At 35.0% G+C, this 22,696-nt stretch overlaps 2 protein-coding genes across 2 annotated transcripts in view; one reads left to right on the forward strand and one right to left on the reverse strand.

Annotated features, from left to right (window-relative positions):
• The window catches only part of abcb4 (ATP-binding cassette, sub-family B (MDR/TAP), member 4), a 31,905-nt gene extending 26,869 nt beyond the window's left edge, over window positions 1-5,036 (forward strand). Inside the window, exons 2-3 of the mRNA XM_056475131.1 lie at window positions 760-906; window positions 4,248-5,036. Of these exons, the coding sequence (XP_056331106.1) occupies window positions 760-906; window positions 4,248-4,445 (345 nt within the window). The 3' untranslated portion in view covers window positions 4,446-5,036. The remainder of the gene's footprint in view (window positions 1-759; window positions 907-4,247) is intronic.
• A 1,390-nt stretch (window positions 5,037-6,426) lies between these two features.
• Window positions 6,427-22,467, reverse strand: crot (carnitine O-octanoyltransferase). Its single transcript, XM_056474987.1, is given in 21 exon segments — window positions 6,427-7,891; window positions 9,518-9,615; window positions 9,618-9,639; window positions 9,731-9,824; window positions 9,921-9,999; window positions 11,335-11,458; window positions 11,842-11,972; window positions 12,275-12,382; window positions 12,464-12,481; window positions 12,484-12,549; window positions 14,256-14,270; window positions 14,272-14,358; window positions 14,443-14,471; window positions 14,474-14,570; window positions 16,192-16,285; window positions 18,062-18,170; window positions 18,252-18,376; window positions 19,917-20,098; window positions 20,188-20,312; window positions 21,840-21,973; window positions 22,277-22,467. Coding segments are annotated over 20 exon segments (1,839 nt in total). The 5' UTR covers window positions 21,955-21,973; window positions 22,277-22,467; the 3' UTR covers window positions 6,427-7,770.
• Window positions 22,468-22,696: the final 229 nt, after the last annotated feature.

Raw genomic sequence — 22,696 nt, forward strand, 5'->3', positions numbered from 1 at the left:
AATGCACACCTATAAATCCATTACTAGGAAATAGGTCCATAAACTACTGTTTATTGCTATAAATATATTGCGATTAAGTTATATTATTAAATATTCAAGTAAAAAAACAAACAAATAATAATAATAATATATATATATATATATATATATATATATTAACATTATATATATATATACTAACATTTCTAGCCAGGTTTTAATGAACTTGCAATATTGTTGAAAACACAGAACTTTCAGTTTTGATATGCAAAAAGATTTCAGTTCTTATTTGTCCTTCGCTTGTAAACTTGTAAATAAACAATTGTAATCGATTCATGAGATCGGCCAGATTAGCGAGTATCAATTGAGTCATGAAGTGTGATTGTTGGCCAATACCGATCTCTGGCCGATCGATCGGAGCATCCCTAATAAATGTTTTAAATTATATATTAAGTTACTCAAAATTGCAAACATAATTAGCTACATCAGTGTTTTGCTACATTTTTAAAATTATAATCTTACTAAATAACTACTTTCAGAAACATTTTAAAAACCCTGAACTCTTTGTAACATTAATGGACTTTCTGTTTGACCTACATTAGCTGTCACTGCCACATAAACAAAGTCATATGAAATTGCTGTTATATTTCAATTCTTTAAAAAAAATGTTGAAACAAGTTATCTAAATATTATTATTTCACAAAGTTACTAACAATTAAAGGGTGATATTTAATGACTGCATAGAGTTTGACTAAATGATATTGTGTGGTTTGTCTTCAGCGGTACCAGACGCAGGCAGGTGATAAGGGTACGCAGCTCTCAGGAGGACAGAAGCAGCGCATTGCCATAGCGAGAGCCATCCTGAGAAACCCCAAAGTCCTGCTGCTGGATGAAGCCACGTCTGCTCTGGACACCGAGAGTGAGAAGGTACAGCATGAGCATTGTTCACACACTACGACTGTAACACTACTGTAATTCAAAAGCTACAAACAGTAAAGTATTACGTTACTTCAGGTGTTGTTTCATTTACTGTCACTCTACTTCATTGTTGTTTTATTGCCAATCTTTTAACTTTGACTACAAAATTATTGTTTCATTATCTATTGCTGTTAGGCATGTCATCCAAATTGAACATGGACAGAAATTATGGTTTGGTGTTGATGATGGCAACTATTGCAATTATTAATCTCAAAATTATTTGTCGTCTTCTTCTCTTAAATTAATATCCACCTATAGAACCGTTAAGAAGTTAAGAAACGGGATGCAGATAGAGGAAAGTGAACATTATTGACTTTCTAACATAGTAACCAACTTCAGTGACTCTCTAAAGTGACCAACTGTCCCAAGTTGCAATTTAAATTTTAAAACCCTGGTAAAAACTTTTAAAAAGGGCTAGAATTTTTTTTATTTTGTATTTAATTGCACCCAATGATGTTTTTTGTCACAAGGGTGCATTTTTAAAATGCCATTTTCTACAAAAAAAAAATAAAATCCCAGAAAAACAATTAAATATTCTGACCAAACCTTTCATATTATGGCAGCAGTAACAAGATTATTAACGCCGTTTTGACACAGGGCCAGTCTAGTGGTTAGTAGATAGGATTAAAGTCGAGAAGTTGAGACTCCTATTTCAGTATGTTGATGTACTTCCAACTGAAACCGAATATTGAATTTGGCTTTCTTTTTGTACATCATTCCCTAGTTCCAAACTAACAGTTAGAGGGGCATGGTTAATAATATTGTGGCTGTATCTGTCAAACTCATGTCAACAGAGAAGCACCGCCAATCCAAACACGAGAGTTTGATTGAAGATTACTGAAACAAACTTATTTTTTAGTTTAGATCAATTGTTCACCTAAAAAGAATAAAAATGTGCACGATTACGTAGTGGATGATCGTCTACACCTCCCCCAACCCGAAGCCCAACCATTACAGTAGCATGGGCGTTACCTTAGAGGACGTTACAGTAGCCCCTTTCACACAGCGATACCGCTAAATATCCAGAAAATTACCAGAACGACATTACCGATTCATTCAAAAAAGTGCTGTTCACACAGGCAAGGGTGTTTCAGAATATTTCCAGAAAAGACCATTCACACATCTATTCCAAAATAACGGTAAATTCTATTACATTAACCAGAAACTAGCTCTAAACGGCTGCGCTAGTATTTGTAAACATAGAAGGGGTCTGGCTTTTGTTGATGGTACATAATATGTGTGTGCTGGCGCTCACTGATTGCTTCACGTGCACACTCGTCAAGCAACTGAAGCAGAGCTTGAAGATAAACAAACAGCGGCTTATCATACGCATTTAATCAATCATTTTTACACAGTTGGCATCAAGACGGAACATAGAAACGTTATCTGACTAACAGCTAGCAGCTAAATGTGTCTGGAAACATATATATATTTTTATTTTCATTAACAGCGCAGATGTGAATCCGTCTGAATGTTCTGATTGGCTGGAGTAGACGTCTCACGTCAGCATGTTCTAAGCATAAATGCGCTTTTTCCGACAATCTTCCTACTGCGTTCACACAGCGCAGCATTCCGGCAAATTGCCGGTAATGTTACAACTTCTATTTCTGGAAATAATTTACCGACGTTTACAAAAGGGTCTGTTCACATGATCCCTTTCTATGTGTGAAAGGGGCTATAGTCCACTACGTATTGGACCTGGTCCAGTACATCATGGTGATACAGACTGCAGCGAGGACATCTTGCAAGTTTCGCCACACAGACAAAAATAAAAAATAAAAACTGGCCTCAGTGAGGCATGCTGATTTCTAATCAATACAATCCAGTGTTTTCCGTGTCAGCCATTTTGAATTTTGTCATGAATGCTATATTTTATGAAAGCAGTGACACTTCATTAATAAATTCATTCTTGGTATTTAACACCATAGATGTGTATCAATGATTTATCACAATGCCTTGAAGGTGTTAAACATTGTTGGGGAGGCAGTGGCGCCTTGTGGTCAAAAATATCAAGACAATATTTTTCCAATGGCTAATAGCTTTTGAATAGCCTTTTTTTGCATGTGGTCATTTGAATGAACTTCCAGTCAACCAGTTGTCCAATTTTCAACAAATTTACGCTGGAATTAATTCCAAATTCATGATAGCAAAAAGTTGATAGATTTTGTGTTGACAAATCTCACACACTGATCACACCTTAGTGACTGAAACGGTTTTTTCGGCCATTTTAGCATGCGGTCTCACTATCCACTATCGCGCCTAAAGCGAGCGAGCCAGGGCGAGCCAAGGCCAGTCGCGTTTCCACTATCACTTCCGGGGCGTAATCGGGCCAAAGCGGGGCTTCCTTGGGGCCAGCGTCCGGCCTTTTTCGGCCCGCCGAATACCTTGGGCCAAGGAGGGCCAACTGGGGCTTCGGGGCGGGGTTACGTACAAAGGCGGAGTTTTCCTGTCAGGTAAAGAGGAGACAAGATGCTTTTCTTCCCTTACATTTGTTTTGCTATCGCGCTTGATCAACTCACTAAGAAGAAGAAAAAATGGATAGCAGACAGTACTGGTCAGTTGAGGACACCAGGGCCTCTTCTGAACATTTGGGCCGAGGAAAATGTTCAGAGGCAAATAGACGGCGTTTGCAGAAATGAGGATGTTATCAAGTACATCCGCACAAATTCAGCGAACAACGGTACAAGTCCGCGAGAGTCCTCGTCGAGTCCTCGTCGCTCGGCTGCTCTTTTGCGCCTTGCAGCCAAAATCTGTGTTCGAAGTAAATGCCGCCGAACTCGAATGTCCTTATCCAGGGATCGCTGTCTGGCCTTACACCAACAGACCACAAACAGTAAAAAAAAAAAAAGCAATCGCTTCGGCGTTTTCCATCTTCCAGCTCTCGTAGTGATGCCAGGTTGTGTTTGTGGTTATAATTTGAGTTTTTGTTCCCGCTGAAGTGGGCGGGTTGTGTGACGTTTGATTCGGGGGGACGTTCTGGGGGCGGTGTTTGCGTGACGCGCTGCGAGCAACTAGCCCGACAGTGGAAACGCGACATGATTTCGGCCTCATTTCTCAACCTCCCGGGCTATTGGCCCGGCCTGGCCCGATTAAAGCCCTGGCTCGCACTGGCCCGATAGTCGAAATTTTATAATCTTCACTACTCTTAACTCAAGTCAGGTCAGTTGACTTCTGTGACCTGTTCAAACAGACATTTTGCGCCTGTATTCACAGAAGAACCGTCACACCTGCAGTAACGTTATCAGTCGACTCTTATCCTCATTCATCACTTCTGTCTGTCCTGTGTGTAGATTGTTCAGGACGCTCTGGACAAGGCGAGCAAGGGCCGCACGTGCATCATTGTAGCCCACCGGCTGTCCACCATCCAGAATGCAGACTGTATAGCAGTGGTCCAGAACGGGGTGGTGGTGGAGCAGGGCACACATCAGCAGCTCCTTAACCAGCAGGGGGCATATTATACCCTCGTCACCTCACAGATGAGCCACTGATGATGGAGCAACGACACACACCAGAGAAACACTCTCCTCTGCCTGCAGCTCCATGCCATGGTATGTTTATTAGTGTCAGGTAATGGGGGAGATACTAAGAACATGGACATTTGTGTCCAGACGTAAGCACTTGTGTAGTTGGCTAGTACCTTGTCATGTTGTACTTTTCAGTTTTAGGCCACAATATTAATCCAAATCGGCACTTTCTTGTTGCTGATTGAATTATATATATATATATATTTAAATTAATATTAACTATCAAGCACTACCATGCTCTCATTTCCTGGATGCACAGTTTATGCAACAACGAATGTTCAGGGCAGAACATTTCAAACATGATTATGTACAGTAATTTATACATGAATAGCAAAAATCGTGACTAATAGCAAAGACGTTCTTATTGGTGAAGACTGTTGTTGTTCTTAACGTGAAAAGATGACCAAAGAGTTTGTTTTATAAGGATTTCTGTATGTGTGGTTCCTTGATGTCTGTCAGACTAACATGAGGCCATTTTATTTTCTTATTATGGCAGTTTTTCTTGCGCACATACTGTATGTAAAAAAATGTTTGGAATAAAGTTTTCATTTTTCATTAGTCGTTGTTTATTATACATCGAGACTCACGAAAACAGAAAGTCAATTTCTTTTTTTTTTCTCAATTCTGAATTCAGTTGGATTTAAAATAAGTGCTTTAAAATAAGCTTTTCCTGCTCACCAAGGCTGCATTTATTTAATCAAAAATACAGTACAAATCTTCAAATTGTGAAATGTTATTGCACTATAAAATAACTGTTTAAAGATAGTTTGTCATTTAATTTGATCATTTATTCCAGTGTTTTAAAGATGAATTTTCAGCTTCATTACTCCAGTCTTTAGTCACATGATCCTTCAGAAATCACTAATATTATTATTATTATTGTTATTAATGGTAATAGTAATAAAAGCAATAGTGACTGAATAATTTCATTTATTAACCACAAACAATAAGACAACATTTTTATAAATATTTAACAATATATATATATATATAATATATATATATATATATATATATATATATATATATATATATATATATATATAATATATATATATATATATATATATATATTTACATTTAATAAATGATGAAAAGAATAATTAAAAAAAAAGAAAAAAAAGAAAACTGACCCCGAACTTTTGACCGGTAGGGTACATATAAAACAAATATCCATAATTATAGCTAAATAAATAGCAGACAAAAGGGGAAAAGGCTATTACTTACTCCACAGGCTGAATCTGACAAGTTTCAAAGTAAACTAATCAAACAAAGTAGCCAAATTAAACATAAATTACAAAGTAAACAAATGCAGCCTTACCAACAAAATGTGTGTTTACAAGGAATGGATGACTTTTTGCTCTATCTATCTATCTATCTATCTATCTATCTATCTATCTATCTATCTATCTATCTATCTATCTATCTATCTATCTATCTATCTATCTATCTATCTATCTATCTATCTATCTATCTATCTATCTATCTATCTATCTATCTATCTATCTATCTATCTATCTATCTATCTATCTATCTATCTATCTATCTATCTATCTATCTATCTATCTATCTATCTATCTATCTATCTATCTATCTATCTATCTATCTATCTATCTATCTATCTATCTATCTATCTATCTATCTATCTATCTATCTATCTATCTATCTATCTATCTATCTATCTATCTATCTATCTATCTATCTATCTATCTATCTATCTATCTATCTATCTATCTATCTATCAAATTTGGCCTTTTTGTAAAAGTAAAAGGAAATGCCAAACTTTTGGAAAAAAAAAATGTAAGAAGATAATAATAATAATAATAATAATGAATTGTCCCCCTTAAAAATTTCATTATTTTTTCAAGACTCGTTTACAAAGAAAAAACAGTACTGTAATGTAAAGTTCACTGCTGGAGTCAATAACACTCCAGCAAACTGTGTGTGCTTTCCACAAAATAACTTTATTAGATTTGAGGTCTGAAATCACTTCAGTTTGCTACTGTAAAATGTTTACAATTGATGCATATTCAAGAGACGCCTCCTGTGTTCTCAGTAAACCTGTGGGCAGTTCACATTCAAATTTACATGCATGCGTGACAACATTTGCTATTCAAAGTGGAATGATTACAAAAAAAATTCCTACAATTAAGAAAACAACAATGAACCGTTAAAACGACAACGTTCGGGAACGTTTATTTCCCAGGAACAAGGAAAGCAGTGCAAATTAAATCTACACTTATTATCAAACACAAAAACATGATTTAATCATGTAAATCCACACAATATAAAAACATTCATTTATAGCATATTGATGCAGAAGACATACAGTAGGCTCTAACATGTAAAGCCTTTACATTTGAAAATCTTCTAATTAAGAAAATAAAGAGGAATTACATGTTGCATTGATCTGTGCGATAAAAATGTGAAATCAAACTGTGAAATCAGTACAGTTTACACACATGACAGCTGATTTATCACCCATTAAAGGTCATCTTATGATCAGTCTGTATTGTGTTAATGTTTCTAGTGGACTTACTATGCATGAGAGTCCTGTGATAGTAGACGATCACAGAACACAATACTGTTAATGTAGTAGAAAATGGAGATTAGAAGTCATGGTGGATTTCCTGACTGAAGTGATTAAGAGACGATGAACTGAAGGCACACGACAGTTGCAAAGCATCTTTAAGGGACAGTTCCCAAAAAGAATTTTAATTCTGTCATTTATAATTCACCCTTTACTTGTATTTTTGTTTAGTTGAACACATAAGAAGATATTCTGAAGAATGTAAACTGGTAACTACTTACTTCCACAGTAGAAATGGCTGAATTAAATTTTGTGTTCATTTAAAGGGATAGTTCACATAAAGATTCAAATTCTGTCATTATTGACTAACCCAACTGAGTTTCTCTGTTCTGTTGAACGCAAAAGAAAATAGTTTGAAGAATGCTGGAAACCGGGAGCCATTGACATCCATAGTATTTTCTAATATGGAACACAGCGGCTGCTAATTTTCCATATTACTCAAAATATAGTCTTTTGTGCTTAACACAAGAAAAACAAACATGTTTGGAATTTTTAGTGAACTACCCTTATAACGTACAATAACTTCATCACATTTCTCCACAATTATTAAGTATCTCCTATTTGAATTGTGCATATGAGTGAAGCTGTGAGGATGCCATGTTGCTCTACAGGGAAGCTTGTGTCTGAGACTTTACGTCTGTCCAACACAGCAGCAGAACTAAACCACTGGGTTTAACTGTTTTCCCAGAATGCTCTGCGTTACAGTTGAGACTGGGTCGTGATGTGCATCATTTCATGTAATGACGTGGAGAGGTTTTGAAACAGGGTTTCAGCATCTGTCTCAGGATTGGACTTCCAAGCAGTGCAGGACGCAACAATTCTACAAGATGAGAAGCATAAGAAATTACATTCAAATACTAATGATACACTGTAGAAAATGCTGGGCGCCACACGATTCCTTTATGTTGTCCTAACTAGGCATAGGTTTTCACGGTATACCACAGTTTACCTTGAGTAATCTCCAGCAGAAAAGATATCCAAAGAAGCCATTTTAAATAGGAAACAAATCTGTGTTTTTGAAACTAATGAAGACAGCAGAAGTGAAAGATTCATTTGAATCATTCAGTCTGACATGTTTACTGTAACAAAATAATTTACATGTTTCTCAAAATAAAATAAATTGTGTTCAAAAGGGAAAAATGTTTTAGTTTTTTACCCAGACAAAGCAAAAAGAAGATTTTATAGCAGTAATCACAATACCGTGAAGCCTTGATATTTTTATCCAAGGTTATAATTGCGTCAGAATCTCATGCCCAGCCCATTCCTAGTCCCAACACAAATCAATTAATCGTTTTTTTTTTTTATAAATTTAAGTGGATCAAACATAAAAGTTAAGTTGTTCCTTAAACAACTTGAAGAATTGTGTTGATTCAACTCATTTTAAATAAAATACAAAGAGTTATATATTAAGCACAACAAACATGCATTTTCTGTAAATCTGTAGACTATATGACCTATAGAACAAAAAATTAACATGCTAAAACATGTATGTAATATATGAATTAATATCAATGTTTAGTAAAAATATATATTATAGAATTGAATTACAGTTCAATTAATTATAATGTTTATTGTTAATTATAGCATCTTTATAAATTATTACTTAATATGTCAAATAAAATGTATATGTAATGTTATGAAATGTGACAAAACATCTCAAATGTTATATACATTTGAGTACATAACATTAAATAAAAATAAAAAGTAAACAAAAAGTAAAAACAAATACATAAAACTTGTATACATTTATGAATTAATGTTAATGTTTTGTAAAAATATATCATATAGAAATTAATTCAATTCTAACATATTTATAATTAATAATAACATATTTATAAATGACAACTAATAATATGTCGAAAAAAAAATATATATATGTGTGTGTGTGTGTGTGTATATGTATACACATTTATAAATATAAATATATATATATAATATATATATATATATATACACACATACACACATACATACATATACATATAATATATATATATATATATTATATATATATATATATATAATATATATATATATATTATATATATATATTATATAAAATATAATTAAAACATCTTTTTCCCAGCATAGGTTTATGCAGCAGATGCCCTTCCAGCCACAATCCAGTACTGGGAAACACCCATACACTCTGCATTCACACTCATACACGATGGCCAATTTAGTTCATTCAATTCTCCTAAGCACATGTTTTTGGACTGTGGGGGAAACCAGAGCACCTGGAGGGAAACCCACATGAACATGGGGAGAACAAGCCAACTCCACACAGAAATGCAACTGACCCAGCCATGACTCGAACCAGTGACTTTCCTGCTGTGAGGCGACAGTGCTAACCACTGATCCACCGTGTCACCCCTAACATCTTTTACTTTAAACCGAAATATCTAATCATGTAAATCTAAAAATGACAAACTGTCCATAGACCAACCTGTCATCACGGATGCGGTAGAAAAATCCATATCCATGGGGGACCATTGGTGCAACTGCTCCCAGGACAGTAGTGTAGCCCACCAGACTAGTGGAAAGCCACAAAATTGCCCCCCTCCACCACTGCAAACACAGAGAGAGAATGTTGCATTAGACTGGCCTCATACAGCATCACACACAGATCAGTCCACTGGACATGAAGCAGGACAGTCACCTCTTAGTATAGAGCGGATCCGCATAGAGCTCCGGCACAGGAATGCTGCTCTCTTTAGCAATCAGATACAAACCCAGCAGGTGCCTGTCAATGCCTGAAATCAGCAACAAACATCATTCAAACATCTGTTGTGCTGGAAATGATCATCATCAGACACAATGTAAACATCATCAGTCTGATGCACACACACCTTTCCCATCCTGAGCCTCTGCCATCAACTTGTTGTGTTTGCTGACAGCTGCATGTAATGCATGTCTTTTCTCTTCAGTCTGTAAAAAAAAAAAGAATAAATAAATGTAAAAAAAAATCAGTTTATGTACAGATGAAGTCAGAATTTTTTTGTTTTTGTTTTTTCTTTTTTAATATTTCCCAAATGATGTTTAACAGAGCAAGGAAATTTTCACAGTATGTCTGATAATATTTTTTCTTCTGTAGAAAGTTTTTTTTGTTATTTGTTTTATTTCGGCTAGAATAAAAGCAGTTTTGAATTTTTTAAACAATTTTAAGGTCAAAATTATAATAAACTCACTACATTTTCACAAATATTGCAGCTGTTGGACAACATACTGTACTTTTGAGGCTTTTTTGGGCAGTAATGTAGTTGTTTAGATTGAAACTATGCAGTTTATTTAGAAAGAAGTGCATATTTGAAAATATGTTTGCACAATTTCAGAGATTGGAAATTCAGCAGGTTGACGGTTGATGATCTGCCGCAAGATGGCGACAGAGACTGCATAATAAAACGAGAAAAACTTTTCCCAGATTAAAATTAAAATACAGCCTGAACAAATCATTATAGAGCAGGTAAGTGACATCAAAGCAATGTATAAGCATCAAAGCAAAAAAACTCAAATGTCTGAATCAGTGTTTTTAATGTATCTCTGAATCAGTGGTTTTAATTAATCAGCAAACTTAGGCACCACAATTTGTTACAATGATTTAAAATAAAAGAAAGCCCATGTTAAAACAAATTAAGGTAGCCATCATCAAGCAACCATTAAGGTTATCGTCTTTGTTAATGTTAGTTAATGTATTTAAGTTAAATAAAACAGGTGGAAAACCCCTGGATACAAGTATCTAAGCGTACCGTGCCAAAGCCCAAGTGAACCATGCTCTGGCACAGCTCTTCCAACCAGGCCAGGGCCAGGCAACTGAACCACACCTGAGCCCGATTTAGAGCACTCACACTTCTTAAATGAACCGGGAAACGTGCCTGTGCATGGTTCAGATAGCATAGTGTGTGCGCCGACCGAAATGTGTGATTTTTAAGTCAAATAAATAATATAAACTAAATCAATAATCACTGGTATTTTACAATGAAAACATTTTTCCTATTAAAAAAAAAAAAATCCACTTATGGAATAAAAAATTATTAGAATTTATTAGAAATTGCAAAAAGGTTTTTTTTTCCGAAAACCTGGATATAATATTCTTATCAGATTGATACAAGCATTTTTAAACAACCATTTCTGCAAATAAAGTAAATATTCCAGAGGAAACCTATGTATACAGTTTTGAGCGTGAGGAAGTATATGGGTCATAGGGATGTAGAACAACACAGTGATGATGTGGAGCTGAACTCGTATCATCCACAGGACACTCACAGTAGCCGCAGGGTTCATCATGGTTTTGCACCAGTGCTGAGCCTCTACAGTGCAGGGCCTCATGGTCTCAGTGCGGCCATGGAAGAAGCGGCGAGTGGTGGCTGTTTCATAACAACAGCCTGGCCTGAGAACAACACACAGAAAGATGGCAGTTATGGATAATATAATATCTAAGTCTAAGTTACTATTGCAATTGCTGCAAGCATTACTGTTTGATGAAGCATATTAGGATATCGTTAGAATGGCTGTATAAATAAGAGCATTTTGTGTTTGTTTTTTTAATATCATTTTTTAGATTTGATATATTCAGGATTATATTTATTGATCCATGACAAGCCTAACATGTACAGGCTGATGTGCAATCACTCTCAGTTAAATATCAATTATCATTATGCCATTAAACTTAATAAAAATAATAATAATTATGGGAAAAAAACCCTGAGATGCCAGATTCAGCAAGGGCTGAAGTATTCTGATAATTATATTTGGCAGTGATTAAACTCTTACTGTCCGTGTTGTCTGTAGTATGCTAACTGTAGAGCCAGCTGGACAAACGTGTCAGGGTGAAGCTTTCTCTTTTTAATGGCAGTCTTTCCAAACGAGGTGAAGGCGTAGCTGACAACCTGCAGGTCCTGACACTGAAAATACAGAGCGCTGAGATGAGTCACTCATGATTAATACTATAATAATACTACCTTTTATTGTAGTGTGTAATAGACATTTAAGTCAGACATTTAATAAGTCACTTTGAGATAATAGCTGATGCTGGAACACATTATTTGAACATTAAAGTGACCTTGGATGGATGTAAACCTACTATAGAAGACCTCTACAACAAAAATAGACACCTTTAAATAGATTTAATGAATTGAATGGGTTTTTGATTCAACTGTGTGTGTGTGTGTGTGTGTGTGTGTGTGTGTGTGCGCTTGTTACTTACACTTTTGCTGTACTGTTCTTTAGCCAGAGCGATGTCTCTTCTGACTCGCTCATCTACAGTAAATATCAGCTCCTCCGGCACAGGCATCTCACGCACAACCTCTGAACCCTACCAGTCCAACAATAATACACAATACACACTGAAGCATGTAAAATGACTTTAGACAAACACAAATACAAGCGCTCTTACCTTCCACACTCCACCACAGGGCCTTTCGTTTTCTGATCTATGTAGTATCCATTAGACACCAAAACCATGGCATCATATGGTGCATGCTTTTAAAACAAACACACACACACAATCATGAAATAAAATTGCCATTATCAAGTTATATATATATATATATATATATATATATATATATATACACATCACGAATGGACAGCAATAATTTGAAAACATGTGACATTAAAGCTTCATTCTGACAAGAAAATAACCTTGTAGTGTTTTTTTTTTTTAATGAATCAAAAGAAGATCCTGTTTTGAAAAGTTTCATGCTCACCATTTAGTTTTAAAAACACAGTAATAGTGTCAAATAAAATAAGGTTTATTAAAACAGTTATGTAAAATGCATTTTAAATCTAATTTATATTTTTAAGCTATTCTTTTTTTTTTTATGAAATTTTTTATTAGTTTTTTCTTGATGTAACATACAATACCATACAAATATATCAAATGTATACAAGTTCCTCACAATTTATAAATTTGTTCATCAATTCAGAAAATAAATACATAATTTGACCAGTAACAAAAGTATAAAAATACTAAAAATAATAGTACAGAGCATAACAGGATAGATACATTCATATTTCAAGTGAGGAAATGAAAATCTCCCACATATCCATTTCCTTGTAATCCCCATTCATTTTGCCCAACATTTGTCATATGATACATTCTCAATCGAGGATTCCATCCATAATTTAAGTGTAGGGCATTGAATATCTTTCCAAAACCTCAGTATTATACATGCAGCTGTGGTAATGCCTATAGTTATAAGGCTGAACTCATCATTTGTAATATGTGGAACCTCAGTTGTCACCTAAAAGCATATCCTGGGTGAGAGAGGGATATTAAAAATCCCAGACATCTACCTAATTGTCTTAACACAGATTCCCAAAAGGGTTGAATCTTGTACATTGCCATAATACATGAAAGTATGTACCAATCTCCTGTTTACATTTCCAGAATTTATTATCATCTAAGCATCCCATTCTAAAAGTCGCACTGGAGTGTATTAATACCTATGAAGTATCTTATACTGCATAAATTTACCTCTTGCTCTTTTATATGTTTTCCACTGTGAGGTATCTTTACCTATATCACTACTTATATCTTTTTGCCAAATCAGTCCTAAATTTTCACAGTTTTATTATTAATCTTTGAACTAAATTTGTAAAATGTAGATACTTTAAGCTGTTTTGGGAATTCGTAAAATTTTCTATTTCCTATTCCTTTGTTTCAAAACAGTGTCTGATTTGTAAGTATTTCCAAAAATGATCTTGTCCTTCTAATTTAAACTTTTTTTTTCCCAAATCATCATAAGATATTAGTTTACCATTGTTAAATAAATCATTTAAAGCACGTATACCACTTCTAAGCCAACGACCCCAAAATAAGGGCTTTTTTCCAATTTTGACAAAGTTAATATTCCATCTGAGGGATTTTAAGCCATTCTTAATATTTCTTTAGTTCCATTTTCCTACTTTTATTTTAATATCACCAACGTTGAAACACAGTTGTGATATTTTTGTAGATCCTGTAATCAGCATCCTTTTATAAATAGAAATGTAAAAAGAAAATAATTATCTTAAAATACAAACTAGTGTAATAATGTAAAGAACAGCACTTTGTATCTATTTAAAGGATCTTTTCAGTGTAAAACATTAATTTTTGTAAATTTTGAAGTAGTTTTGAAGTAGCAGTGGGTATAAAAATACAGATGTTTTATAATAACAATGCAATAATCAACGGCAGTTTTTACATCACAGTTGGAGCCTGAAGATCCCATTTGAGTAGGAAACGAGGTTGTAAGATTTGTCTCCCCATCGGTTTGTGGGGTCACCAGTCAACGCCAGATCAGTCAACTACAACGAGATGAGAGATTGTCATGAAGGAATCTGATTAAGACACTTCATATTATCCAGATAGAGCTATGAATGGTGTTAAACCTGTGTGTAGTTTTTCAGGTGTGGCGTTAAGGTTTGGCATCATCCAGACCGACCACAAATAAAGCACTCTGAATGGTCTCTAGCACGGTCTTATTCACAGGATCAATGGAGATCAGATATTCCCGAGCCTAAAGAGACAAGACAGGTAAGAAAGCTCATCATATGTGCCTACGTTATATTTACAGATTTTAAAACAGAGCTATATTATTTATGATTATTTATTTATACTGTATAGCGTTTTTACAATGTAGATCGTGTTAAAGCAGCTAACATAGAAGTTCTGGTAAATTGAAACTGTGTCAGTCCAGTTTTCGAAAGTTAAAGATCAGTTTAGTTCAGTTTAGTGTGGCTTCAATATGAATAAGTTCAATATGAAAGGCCAAACACTGAAGAGCAAATCCATCAATGCCGCAGCTCCACAAGTCTCAACTAAGCAAGCCAGTGTGGTGACTAGTGGCAAGGAACAAAACTTCACCAATTGACAAGAGTGAAGGAAAAAACCTAGAGAGAAACCAGGCTCAGTTGGGCACGACATTCTCCTCTGGCCAAACTTCTTGTGCAAAGCTGCAGTCTAGGTGGCCAGAGACCTGAAAAACACTGGATGTCCATCGTGGAGAAGCTGCAGGTTTGAGTAGGTCACCGCGGGGTGTTCAGGCTGGCCCACGGGATAAATGCGGCGTCACTGTGGTCTTTCAGGAATCAGTCTCACGCTCTATGCGCCTCCCTGACCACCACAGCATCTGCTCAAGATACAGCCTGGTCCAAGATTACGATACCACTAGGAAGTGCTCTATTATATAATATATTATGATGATTTAAATTCTAGGGTGTCACGGTGGCACAGTGGGTAGCACGATCGCCTCACAGCAAGAAATTTAGCTGGTTCGAGCCCCAGCTGAGTCAGTTGGCATGTTCGCGTGGGTTTCCTCCGAGTCTCCGGTTTCCTCCCACAGTCCAAATACATGCGCTATAGGTGAATTGAATAAGCTAAATTGCCGTAGTGTATGTGTGTGAATGCAGGAGTGTATGGGTATTTCCCAGTGTTGAGTTGCGACTGAAGGGCATCCACTGCATAAAACATATGCTGGATAAGTTGATGGTTCATTCCATTGTGGTGACTCCAAGATTAATAAAGGGACTTTATTACTAGTCCCACTGGAGGACTAAACAAAAGCGATAGCAGCTATGAAAGAGAAGTGCAAAAGTTTTGTAAACAGTTTGTTATGGATATGTAATGTAATGGAAACATGTATTATGTAGTATGTGCATCAACTTAACAAAAACAGAAAGAAATCACACATGAAACAAGGTGGGAGTTCCAGAACACACTGACTGATTGCAGGTCACTGCAGACCAATGGTAGCTCAAAGGTATTTAGAAACCAAACAACTCACCCAAAAGTGCCAAAACAAATTCTAAACAAACTTTGTTCCAGCTGGAATTTCCTTGAAATCTTTTAATGACATACTAAATTATGGTTTCATTTCAAGTATATCTTGGTTTTAAGAAAGATATATTTGCGAATGTTGGAAACTATTACCACATTTTTTCCCTACTATGTATGTTAATGGCAAAAAGGGTTGGAACTACTTAAGAGTGAGTAAATTTCTGTTTTTGGGTGAACTATCCTTTTAAGGTCCCATTGAACGAGTTTTTAATTATTGCACCTGCTTGTAGAATGTTAGGTGGAGCTCATTTCCATGCTTGATTGTAATTGGTTGCGTAGCTGTAATGGGGTGTGGGTCTTACCTTTGCCCAGCGTGTTCTTTCCTCAGTGGTGAGCGCACTCACTCCGTCTCCCTCCGGCTCTCCATCACAGCAGTTTTTAATGTACGTCAGCTGCCTAAAACACACAAGAGCCATGCATGTGCAATAGAATACTGATTTACTGCAGTATATATTCTGAGCACAGTACGTTTTTTTTTTGCCTGTTTGTTCATCTCATGTTCATCAAAATTATATTGTTTGATAAAAAATACAGTAAAAACAGCACTATGATATATTAATAGAACACTTTTCTATTGTCATATATATAATTTATTTACTTTATATATATATATAGTAATTTACTTCTGTGATGGAAAAACTTCATTTTATTATATTTACTTCAGTGTCACATGATCCTTCAGATAACTTTTTTTTTTAAATCAGGATCTTTGATGAAAAAAAGGTCAAAGAACAACACTAATTTTAAACTCCTGAGCAAGTTTATGAATGTATTCACTGTGGTTTTCAGTATAATGTCTCCATGCTGAATAAATCAAAATAAAACAACAACACGTCACACTTTTGAACACTAGTGTGTTTGCTCAGATGTGCAGTATAACACAGACTACTGTCTAAACTACTATCGCGCTAGACCATCCACTAAACATGATCTTCCTATTCTAGTTAAGGCTGAACTGGAAAAATAGTTTCAAAAATATTTTATAATCAAACTAACATTACAGTATTATTTACGTAACACTTTATTTTGGATGTATCCATTTGAGTAGTAGTAGACTGTCTGCTTAATATATGTTGATACTGCTGCTAAACAGACATTAACTGACTATAAGAAACTTTGCAAGTACATACTGCAACTTACACTAACCCTGACCCCAATCCTAACCTAACAGTCTACTTATAATCTAATGAGAATTAGTTGGCATGTAGATGCAATGTAACTTAAATTCAACTAACAGACCATCAAAATAAAGTGTGACCATTGCTTGTGCAGACATCTCACCATGATCTGATGCTTTCTTAAGATTTCTTGTGTACTATTTGGTTAATAAAAGGAAACTGCATAACATGTTTACTTATTCACATACAGGTCGTCACTTATAAAATGGGTTTAAAGAATCTGAAGTATAGAAGTAAGAAGTGGAAGTATTTGATACACTAACACTAATGTAGCACCCTAATAAGTGAAGCTGTTACATAGAACTATTTCTAAAACACCAAATCTCTATTTCAAATGACTTAAAATAGTGCATATTCATAAATTGGGATCCCCCAACTATGAATGATCTTGGCTCACTAAAACTAACCTGTCGAATTACTGAAGACTTGGACTAGGGCTGCATGATGTTGGAAAAATCTGATCTTTTCTGCCTATAAATATGCAATATGAATACAATTTCATCCGATGCCTTGAATAGCAGTATTTGAAAAGAACATATTCATTTATATTGATTCAATGATTCTGCAGGGAAGTGAATTATGCATAAATAAAAAAATAAATTCAGCATATATAAATACAAAGAGCTTAGATAAAAGAGAAATAACAGCATTTTGTGGTTTTCCAGGAAGTCAACAGAGTTTCAGTTACAGAAACTGAATAATCAGGAGTAAAAAAGTCTTTATATTCTTTACATAAATAATTAATGCAATTAATCTTTGTTAAACCTCCAAATGTTATGATCTGCTGTGCTCAAATGCTTTAAATTCTCTTTGAAATGCTCACACTTGTCGCAGGCCTTTAAAAACACATGCACGTAACTGTCACTCCTGTTAAACTATAACACAGACTCAACATTGCAGATCCTGCGATGTGATTATTGCGAATGCACACATTGGGATATCAATGCTTAAATGACACATTGTGCAGCCCTAGCTTGGACACTTGGCACTGTACCTCAGCAGCTCTGGAGGAGTGAGGATCCGTCCATCACAGAGGGCATCAAATGTGAAAATCCTCCCACGGCACATCACTATCACATGAGACGGGCAGGGTCCTTCACTCTCTACAACACACAGAGATTAAAGCAACACTCATGCGTACTACAAAGTGTGTACAGTATATATGAACACTGAAGGGGCCTGACCTGTTTTGAAGAAGTTGAGGATGGTGTCTTTTGTGATGCCAGGAACTTTGCAGGTGCAGAAGAGCATGCGGAACTGATCCATGTCAAAGGGTATTGTTCCTGCTTTATGAATAGCCAACCTCTCCCTGATCAATAGCAGCAAAAAGAAATCAATACCCGGATTACTTAAATAAATAAAAAAGCCACTGACAGAGACGGAAACGAGCTATTCACAATTGGAAATAAACAGAAATCAGACAAAGAACATTTATTACTGAGCTGAATGCAAGTTTATAGCTCGAATGTAAACACTGATGTCTACTGTAGCGTTTAAAATAGTATCATTTATCTTTAGAAAATGAAGTTATGACAATAGATGGCAAAATTTGACTATTAAAAAATTATTTTGTGGCCGAACCAAATATTGTAACATTTAGGTATTTTTATGGCAGTAGGAGGAAACTTGTGACCGTTAAAAATGTGTCACGGAATAAAAATGATATGTTACCCTTTTTTGCCAGACAGCAATATCAAAAGTACAGACTTCGAAACCAATAGTTACTGCAATTTTAAAAATATGACAATACAAGCATTTCCCTCTTGCATTTAGAGCACCGTTGAGTTGATTCTTGAACTAAACTGATTGGTCATTGTGCAAGTGATGTTGCCATCTACTGGCAATAGCAATGTACACAATACAATTTATAAAATAGTTGATTCAGTAAAAGCAAATGATTTGATGGTCACATGTTGCCACTTATTGGCATTAAGGATGTCAAAAGTAACGACTTCACTGCCAATCACTACTGAAAATTGTAAAATGTCCATTTCCATAAGCATTTGAGTGCTGTTGAGCAGGTTCATATACACAGCTGATTGGCCATTGTGTTCACATGCTCAGCATATATCACTGTGATTGGCTACCATAATCATTCCTTGATGTTCTTACACAAAGACTTTTGCATTTGAAAGCCATGTCTATCAGAGGATCTGTCTATATATATATAGTACTTCTACCGATTGATAGACGCTTTCAAATGCTTCAATGATGTATTTAAAATTTCAGTTACAGTTGGTGCTAAAGTCGGTACTTTTGAAATGCCCATTGCCAGTAGAAAGCCAAATGACCCTGATAAACTTTCTTTCTGAAACACGTAGTATCAATTACATTGTTCTGCCAGTAGGTTAAAAAATGTGACATAAAACGTTTGTGCTATTAAATCAAATACTGTATAAATTGCGATCATTACAAAATTAATCACTGAATCAAATAAAGATCGTATTTATTACATTATGCAAACAGGGAGCGACATTTGTCTGTTGAATTGTTTGTTTTCTACTGAATCAAATATTGTATAAATTACATTGTAATGTCAAGAGGTGGCGACATGTGATGATTAAAAAAAATTTGTCTGAATCAAATTGAAACTGTGTCTTTTACATTAAGCCAGTAGGTGGCGACTGACAAATCATTTGTTTGCTATTGAATCAAACATCATATAAATTACATGGTAATGCCAGTAGGTGGCAAGTGTGACCATAAAAAAATAATTTGATACTGAATCAAATATACTTTCGATTTGTCAATTTACAAATGCTGGAGAATAATAAAAAAGAGACTCATTTTATCAAGAATCATGCAGCTCCACACAGGCTGCTTTTTAATATTCATAAATAACCACTTACGTGCGGATAAGATCCCAGTACTGCAAGGTGAGCCACAAAACCACACTGGTCCTCTCGAGTTGCGTACCTTCTTGTGGAGGCCAGCAGTGCTCCAGATAAGCTGTGGGTCCCCCAAAATTCACATTGAGCTGAGAGGGGATGCGCACCTCTAGATATGCTGTGTCCAGCCACCATTCCTCTAGCTGAACAACAGCAAACACCAGGCTCAATGCATGTCATTTTTTGAGATATGTGTTCAACACAGCAGAGCAAAACACCAGTGTCCTGTTACCCAGTTACGTTTGCTCTTGGCTCTCTGAAGAAGCTTCTGGTGCAGCTCTTGCCCAACTCCTTCCTCAAAGTGCTTAACAATGGCTACCGTGGCTCCAAACTCTTCCTCAGATGCAAAAGGTTTCACTGCAGTATAATAATAATAATCATAATAAGAACAAAAAAAAACACTTTAATTTAATTAAATATAAAATACTTCAATAATACTGAAGTGTATATAATAATTTGTCTAGTAGTAGTAATAACAATACTCTTTATAGCTTACATTTCAATAACATTTTCATATTAACATCAATATGAATAACCAAACAATAATAATAATAATAATACTTTTAAAAAATGTTAATATAATTTGTATAGTAGTAGTAGTAATAAAATAATAACAATAGTAACAACAACAGCAATAATTTTATATTTATATACAATAATTTTAATAATAATATTTTTATCTAATGATTTTTATAACGACTACTACGATGAGGATGACTACGATGGCTACTACTACCACTACTATTATGACGACAACTACTACTACTATTACGATGATGACTACGACTACTAATATGACAACAACTACAACTACTACTACAATGATGACTATGACTTCGACTTGTATGATAGTAGTAGAGATAAAATAATAACAATAGTACAACAACATTGATACTTTTTATATTTGTATGTAATTATTTTAATAATACTATTTTTATGTAATGCTTTTTATAATACTATGATGATGACGACTATGACTACTTAGTCATAGTAGTAGTAATAAAAGTAATGACAATACTAACAACACCAATAATAATTGTAAAAAGTATTTTAATAATATTTTTATGTAATGATTTTTATAAAAACGACTACTACTGCTACTATAACGAAGACGAGTTAATTTCCCAGCTACTGTAGGTGAGCCTATTTATTTCACTCTGCAAACAAACTGAATGTCTTTTCTGGAAAATGTTTTCTGAAAAAGTTTCTTAAGACTAAGCAGGAAATGGATTTTTTCACGTATTCATTTTTTAAATTATTTATGCATCTGTTAAAAAAAATCTAATCAAATGATTCATTAAAATTTGGTGTGAGTATATATTATTAATGCAGCAATTAAATTCATAAAATAATATCGAGCGAAAATGAAAAAGAGAGTTGTGAAACATAACCAGCTTTGTCTTTGTGGAGGAAACACAGTTTAGATATTTTGCGGAGTACGAGCTTTTAGAGTTATTGTGTCTGAATGTGTCAGGATTATCAAAACCAAAACCAACTTAAATCCGCTATTAGGTTTATGTTTCTCACCTGCAACTGATATTATGATTTAGATCAGCTTTTTTAAATTGACCAAAAATTGTTTGCACAATAAGTTAACTACACTGATATTACAAACAAAAAACAATCTGAACAAAACTAAAAAATCTTAAATTAAGTCATGCCTGTATTTACTATTTGTTTACCAAGCACTATTTACTTATTACACTACAGCCTGCACTTTGATTTACATTCAGCAGCTCAGCTTGAAATACACACCAACAACACTACAATACTCTTCAAACAATCTCAAAAGTCAATTGTGGTCAAAAATTATAACAGTGTGTGATTTCTCCACGTCACAGAAGTGTTTCATGTCCAGCAGGAGTGTTTGAGGTAACCTCTCACCTGCATCCAGGTATTTGCTGAGGGTGTCGCGCAGCGCGGGCACGGGCAGAGGAGGGAGGCTCTTCTGGTACTGAAATGTCCGTTCTGCGCTGGACTCAAACACCTGATTATCCATGTATACTGCACTGATTCAGCTGCGAATCACATCAGGTGAACAGAAAGAAAGACTCAGTGCCAGCATAACGGTTATATCACAAATGCACTTCTGCCAAATCTGTTTGTTTACTCCCCCTAGAGACTTTACTTGACGCAGCGACTTTTATTGCAGACCATTAAAGGATTTTATTTGAATGCATGAATACATCGCAGAAATATATTAATTCAGCTATCAGAGAAGCAAATGCAAAAATACAAAACTAATCATGAACCCATAAGCAAGTCATCAAAATCAAGCATAGTGTTCAATTGTAAATCGAGACATTGCTGAAGTGACAGACCTGACAAAGTGACTGCAGTAGTTAATCCAGAAGCTGAAAGGACTGCGAATCTGCTCGGTAAAACTATCGAGAGTCTTTTGGATACTTTACTGACTAAACTCGATGAGTGCATTCAACTCCAGAAAGGGATTCGTTCCCGTTACCTTTGCCCCATTTACTGTACGTGAAGTCAAAAACAATAACAATGGCTCCACCATCATGGCCTCCTGCATGGGCGCATTTCAAAATACAAGTTCAGGGGGCTCGACGTGTGCGGTGAGTGAGTGAATGAGTGAATGAATGAAAGGTTGTGTGTTCTATTCGTTTTTTTACTGTAACAAATCCAACTAATCTAGGCTCATTTTTCACAATTACAAATGTAAACCACAACACTGCTTTGAAGTCAATATTTTTATTATTTTTTTATAATTTATTTTCTTA

Source organism: Danio aesculapii, chromosome 16 (genome assembly GCF_903798145.1).
Source record: "Danio aesculapii chromosome 16, fDanAes4.1, whole genome shotgun sequence".
Classification (NCBI taxonomy): domain Eukaryota; kingdom Metazoa; phylum Chordata; class Actinopteri; order Cypriniformes; family Danionidae; genus Danio; species Danio aesculapii.